A 6,881-nucleotide genomic window follows, 5' to 3' on the forward strand; every position below is an offset into this window, starting at 1 on the left:
ATTTGCTTTACAAGGTAGGAAGTGAGTGGCACAGCTGCCACTGTTGGGAGGGTGTGGAAGGTGGCACTGAGGACACAGGCAGATGCTGCCTGGGAAGCCCAGGGCAGAGGCCTGTGGAGCAAAGTTTCCACCCCACAGAGGCAGCCCCATGGCCTGTCCTTGGGGCAGTGGGTGAGGAGGAGGTTTCCTTACCTTGGCACAATGCACTAGTCCCAGCTCGGAGCTGCCAGCAACAGCTACAGCTTGGGGTGAGAGAAGAAAAGCAGAAACATCTGCTACCCCAGATGAGCCAACTTGGCAAAACCTCTAAGGCCTTAAACATTGGTTTCACAGGCAGAAGACTATATTTGCAGTATGTAAATGTTTCTAAAATCATTTATTGGCTTGAAAATAAAGACATTTCCTCCCACAGCAGATTTGTAACCAAGTTATCCTGGTACAACTAACAAGTGGGAGCATGCCAGGTTACAGTGCATCTAGGAATGTGTAGGGAGATGTGATGCCACCAGTATCCCTGCCAGGACAGGTCAGAGTCTCCAGAGAGGCTGCTGCAGTCCCAGGACACCCCAAAGTGCTGGAGGCAAAGCAGGCAGGTACTTAATTTCAAGCTGCTGTGGAGTGCACCAGCATTTGGGAGAGACCTATGCAGCACATTACTGCCCAAGCTGCACCTCAACATCCCACACCTTCCCACTTGAGCTGCTGGTGAAACACTCAGGGCCTTTGCTACCTGCCCAAACCCTGGGCGTGCTGATAGCTGTCCTGAAGGGAACAAAACCTTCCACAGATGAAGAATGGAGGCAGTGAGAAATCAAGGCTCCTGAACTCCTGCAAATGTTGAGGAACCATGGAACACGGACACATTTGGGCAGCCCAGTCAACACCTTCTGGTATATGACATAAAAGAGAACTCTGTGGGGAAAAAAACCCGAGCAAAAAAGAGGGAGAGACCAACCCAAGGAATGAAACTTTGACCTCCACACAGTGCCTGAACTAGACATTAAGCCAGTCCTTGCTTTCTGCTCTCTCCCACCCATCACTGCTGCACTACTGATGCCTCTCCAGGAGAGGCCTGAAAGCCTATGCATTAGCCCTGCAGTTTCAGAACAAATTCAATCATTCCCACTAGTTTGGCATGCTTGAGGCTGGAAACTCAAGTCACATCAAGAAGAAAATATTTGCTTGTTTTATTTGGCAAGAGAGAATTAATCCTCTAATACAAAGTGTATTTCCTGTTGAGGAGCTACTGGCTTTTAACACATACACTTCATGTGCTTCACTCCTGCCAGATTTCCAAAAGAAATACAGTAGAATAAATACCTGCCAGGAAAGGGAATAAGACAACAGCATAAAATATGTCTCCTATGACCCTGTTTCTTACTAATTACTGCAAACATGATGCTTTGAACAAGGACAGCAAGTGTATACTGTCAAAGCAACAGAGATCCAATGGTGCTTAGCTTGGTTTAGACTCTTTTCTTGTGATTTGCCATTCCAGAGTGGGAGGAATAAGCCTTTCCATTTTGGCCATTGGATTAGCTGCTGAAAAACCCCTGGAGCTGGTCACGGTGTTGGGCTAACAACAGTGCTGCATTCTGCAGACACCATAAACAGGCTGTGCACACACCATGGGATGTGCTTGTCTCCAAGCTGGCTGTTTACAGCCAGCATGACACACTTCTGTTTTCCAACCCAGAGATATTAATAGTGCTGTGTATTTTGGTGCAAATTGCACCCAAACACCCCTCGCTGTGGCAGTAACCCACAGGACAGACAGCCAAGCCAGATGGAGGGTACCAAGGCCAGCACTGCACAGCACTCCCTGAGGCACAGCTCTCTGCAGTCCTGCTGTACTCAACAGTGGGGTAACAGTGCTGAACCATGCCACAAATCGCTGGGTTTAAGTTGCTGCCTCATCCCAGCTCTGAGGAAAACAGCACTTTATGCCTCCCTGAAGCCTTTCAGTCCTTGAAAGGATTATATCCAACAATGATGCCTGTCAACATGGCCTTAGTATCACCTTCAAATGAAAGCCTGGACTACAGCTTGGGCTTCACTGCACAACCTGTGATGAGCACCCAGCCTCTGGGAAGCTGCTGTCAACTCTTGCCTTCAAACTGCTTCCCAAACCCTCCTCCTCCTCAGGGCCTGCAATCAGACAGAGGCACTGGGGCCGAGCCCTGGGCTGGGAATGCTGACCACCCTCAGCAGAGCAATAGGAGGATCACAGGGACCAAGATCTGACTGCTGGGGAAGCCCAGCAGTGTGCTGAGCCTCATCACCAGCACAGGCAGGAACCCAGACCCAACAGCACAGTCCCCTGAAAGCACAAACACAACAGTGAAGTGAGTCACACAGCACAGAAAAGGGGGTGATTTTAGCAGTGTTTTTGAAAAGATGGCTTGTGATGAGAGGGTCCTGTTCTAAATAAAAGAAATCCAGAAGATGAGCATCCCACCTTCCCCTGAAAAAGCACTAAGAGCTCTCACACACACATTCAGGACTTTTTCCAAAGCCTGGAAGCAAAGGCAGAGAAGGGAGATTAGCTCTCCCTTACCTGCTCTTTGTAACTTTGGGGAGAAGGATAAAAGCCTGTTAAAAGCTGCCTTTCAGCCCACCCCAGGGACAGGAGGTCTCAGAGGGAGCCCAAGGGACCCCACATGGCCTCTCAATTACAGGAGGAGAGTCCACCCCAACCATGCAGCTTCCAGACACATCAGGACAAAACACAGCATGGAGGGGACTGACACCTCCTCCTGCCACTGTTGCTGACTCTAACTCACCTCATTCCCCTACAAGGTTTGCAGTGTTCCCCATAGCTGAGCCAGCCTTGAGGGTCTCTGCCACCAAATTCCACCCTGACCCAAGCCCCTTTGCTGCCAAGGACAACTAGGAAAAGTTTCCAGTCTTGCCCCTCACATTCAACAAGTTCCACACCTCTGCTCCCATAATCCCATCACTTTTTCCTCTACCCAATCCTCCACCAAGGTTCCTTTTACGTCTGTCTTCACACCTCATTCCTCCACCCCTGTACAGCTACAGCCTCTCTAGCTTTGCCCAGCTATGCCTTGGCTCTCCAAACGCTCAAATTCATCTTCAAAATGTCTTTTCCTTACAGTGTTTCAGCAGCAACCCAACCCTCCCTTTCCTCCTCTGTTGAAACCAGAGCAAACTGGCTCATTATGAGACCAGGCATCAATCCATCGGGCACAAGGGCCCATCAGAAACTTAATAATGAGCTCCATGACAAGAAATGATGACTGCATGGCACAAGTGCTTATTAAACAATGCAATCAGCGTTGATGAGAGCAGAAAATAAATACTGTTTTATATAACAGATGCTCTAGATTCTAGACAGATGCAGCCACTTGCTACCCCAAGGGACACATCCCATGCCAGGTCCAGTAGCCAGGCAGTCTCTGGCAATGGACAGGCCTCACATGTGTTGGGCATTAGTCACATCACACCTATGAACCCACCAGCTCCTGGCTGAATGCTGCTTTCATTTTCCTTCCCCTTCACAGCTGCAGTGCCATCCTGTACCTAAGCCCCTGCTCCCTTCTGCCCAGCCAAGACAGTGAGAAGAGAAGAACTCCTGTTTTTCTCCACCACACAGGGAAGGCAGAAGACACTGCAATTCCTTTCCAGCAGAGGAGGATGAGGGGGTAGACATTACCCTCTCTCCACCTTCTTATTGGGGTGAGACCCCACTCATCAAACCAATTCTCAGCCTTCTCATTCACTCCAGATCATCCTGGCTGTGCCCTAGGAGGGAAGCTTTATCCACACTGGCTTACTCCAAGTGCACCTCTACCTACAGCATCCTCACACCCTGAAGGGAACAGAGTCCCCCTGAAAACTCAGGCCACGGTGACCCTGCTGCTGCCTCTTGTGTCTCTCAAGTGCCCTTCGCCCCCCGAGGTAACGTGGCAGGCAGGCACACAGGCAAGCACCAATGCTGACGCTGGCAATGAGTCATCCAGAGCTGCACTGGCTTCTGCCTGGCACGGAAAAAATCCCTAACCAAGAGCCACACTCAGGCTGCAAACAAGCCTGAATACTGCCTGGCCACCAGTCCCACACAGTTCTCTCTCTTCTGGCTCCACAGAGGAGTGTGTGCAACACAAACCTGTCTGTGAGTATCCCCCCACTTTTGATTAAGTACCACCACATCACTCACAGGAAAGGGCAGGAAGAACTGGAGCCCTGAACACACATCACCCAGGAAATGACTCGATGGGGGAAGGATCCAGAGTGTTCACTCCTTTCTTCTTGCCCCAGTACAGCCAGTAATCCTCCTCCAGCCGTAATGGTTTCCTGTTTTCCAGCTGCTTTGACCCCACTGAGTCACTGCTCATCTCCAGGTCACCTGAATCAGGATTTTATCTGGAGAAGACGAGGGCAGAGGACCAGCTGCTGCCCAAAAACCACGGTCCTGGTGTGTTCCTGACCACTTGCTGTCTTGAAACATTGAGGAGCTCATTACAGGATGAAGAAAAGAAGACACAAACCAATAAAAATGGTGCTAGTAAAGGTTAAAATCCAGGGTTAATGCTCTAGAACAAGAGCCTCACAAAAGCAGGGGACAGGTCACCACCAGTAAAGGCTTCAGAAACCCCACTAAGGTACTGTGAAATAATCTCAGCCCTTTGCCTCTACGCACAGTTTGGTAGCTTGTATCAAATCTGAGATTTCCCTCAGCTGTGGACACGTGGGGTAGGACATGGCAGTTAGAAGAAAGCAGGCACAAGGAATGTTCATGTTAAGAGCTACATAGAAATACTCTGGTAAAACAGCAGCAGTGGCTCAAAGTGCCAGAATAAATTACCATCTGTGTGACACTGAGGGACAACAACTTACTGCCTGATCTTGTCATTCCTGGGTCCAAACCTGGGTCCAGAAGGCCCTCTCCTGCAGGCACAAAAGAGAGCCATCAGCATGGGAGAGAATGAAAACATGTTTTTAAACCAGACTCCAAAGACACACAACACACAACCAACGCCTTGTGGATGGAGGATTGTTTTCATACCTCTCATCAGTCCCTCCCATGTCTTAGGATATGTGGGACATCCCACTCTTACATAGGGTCACACCTATGAAGCCTTAATTCATACTCAGGGTGCCAAGGCTCTGGGAGATCAGTCCAAAGGAATCAAAGGTTTTGATTCCCAAGCCCCCACCCATGTGGCAGGGAGCAGACCCCTCCAGTCTAAGAGCTGCAGACAGGTAGGACATTGCATTCCCTACAGCAGCTGCTCAGAAACTCACAAGAAAAAATCTTCCTCTTCATCCGAGTCTTCCTCCAACAGGTTCCTCTGCAAACAGAAAAATCCAAACCGTCTGGGTCAATAAGCAGCACCATTTCACACACACGTTTCAAGCTCTTAGGACACAAGCAGCATCCTCTGACTGCAGGTTACACATGAGCTCTCCTTTGGAGAGGACTGATGGCACTGTTTAGGTGTTGGGTCACACTGTTCCTCCCCATGTGTGAGCAAGGGCTGAGCTGGACATCTCTGTGCCACCTCAGTGGTGTTTGCTGACCCTGCAGAGCACACAGCAACACATGGCTCTGACTTGGGACAACTTGCACCTCTGCCATGGTGCAAACTGGAGTTGTATCAATAGCCACTTGCTTGAACAGGTGGAGATCCCAATCCTAGAAGCACAGAAGCACGGTGAGCCCTGCCATGGGGAGCAGGAGAGTCCCTGCACAGCCCAGCTGTGGAAGAAGAGCTCTCTCTGCTCAAGGGACACTGCACTCAGTCAACAGCAGCTGCTCAAAAAACATCAGCATCACCTACAGCCACCCTGGGCTATCCCATCCATGTGGAAGTCAGATCCACTCCCGATTTGGAGGATGTGGTTTCTCCAGCCATCTGATGGCTCTAAGATGTGAGGATGAGTCCAAGGCAACGTGCTGGGCTTTCTGCATGGCACATCCAGACGGATCAGCCCCTCCAAACCCCTGACTCAGGTGAAGGCTGGAGAGCTGAGCAGTCTGGTAGCTCCTCTGCTTTGCCCCAAAGGGCTCCCCTGGGCTCAGATCTGCTGTTCCACAGCACCCCATGAGGTGATCCAAAGGCTGATTCTTTTAGAGCAATCCCACCTCAGCCTGAAAGTTTGGACTAAGACATTACTAGAGCTCATATCAGAGCAGCACAGGTTTTCCAGTCGAGCTGAGGGCTCCCTGTAACATCTGCCTAGGGCCAAAGACAATCAAGAGGGATAAAGGGCACACTGAAGGTGTTGGTCCAGGAACACATCAGATGGTCCCCAAGATACCAATAGTTGCTACTTCCCCTGTGCATACTTTGGGCTCCCACTTGCAAGCTCAATGCTCTTACTTTGAAGCTCACCTACATTCCCATCCTTGTCACATTTGCTCAATCAACTTAAGCAACCTGTGAGTCCATGCAATAGCTCCAGCCATTGCTTCCCTCGAGGGAGCTTGGCAGCACAGGATCCTCGACTCACTGACAGCTATCATGAGCTGCAGCAGCATTTCAAACCACAGCCTAAACTCAGTTTTAGCACAGCCTGACCCCAGGACAAACACATCACCTTAAATCCGTTTTGTCCAACACAGGCAACTGCACCACTGTGACCTGTATTCAAAGCCTGAAACGTCAGGGGCCTTGGCGAGAGGAGAAAAGTTCAGCTGTAAAACACAGGGCGACTTCACACGAGTCCTTTGGCGAGCAGCGTGGAGAGGAGAGCTGGGACATGGGTGGGAGAGCTGGGAAGGTCAGGAGGCTGCAGCACACAGGGATCTCAGGGCGCTCGGTGCAGACTAAGGAATTCCAACAGGTTCTCAGGACAGCTGTATCTCCTAACGGGGCTGGTTTTAAACGCACGGATCAGATCTGCGGCTCGGGCAG

General features: G+C 50.4%; 1 protein-coding gene across 1 annotated transcript in view; it reads right to left on the reverse strand.

The window, feature by feature from the left end:
* The window catches only part of VAMP4 (vesicle-associated membrane protein 4), a gene marked incomplete at its 5' end in the record, with an annotated part of 9,861 nt that extends 4,521 nt beyond the window's left edge, over nucleotides 1-5,340 (reverse strand). Inside the window, 2 exons of the mRNA XM_009079377.1 lie at nucleotides 4,861-4,911; nucleotides 5,269-5,340. Coding sequence (XP_009077625.1) covers nucleotides 4,861-4,911; nucleotides 5,269-5,340 — 123 coding nt within the window. The remainder of the gene's footprint in view (nucleotides 1-4,860; nucleotides 4,912-5,268) is intronic.
* Nucleotides 5,341-6,881: the final 1,541 nt, after the last annotated feature.

This window comes from Acanthisitta chloris, unplaced genomic scaffold, assembly GCF_000695815.1.
Source record: "Acanthisitta chloris isolate BGI_N310 unplaced genomic scaffold, ASM69581v1 scaffold19817, whole genome shotgun sequence".
In the NCBI taxonomy this organism is placed as follows: Eukaryota; Metazoa; Chordata; class Aves; order Passeriformes; family Acanthisittidae; genus Acanthisitta; species Acanthisitta chloris.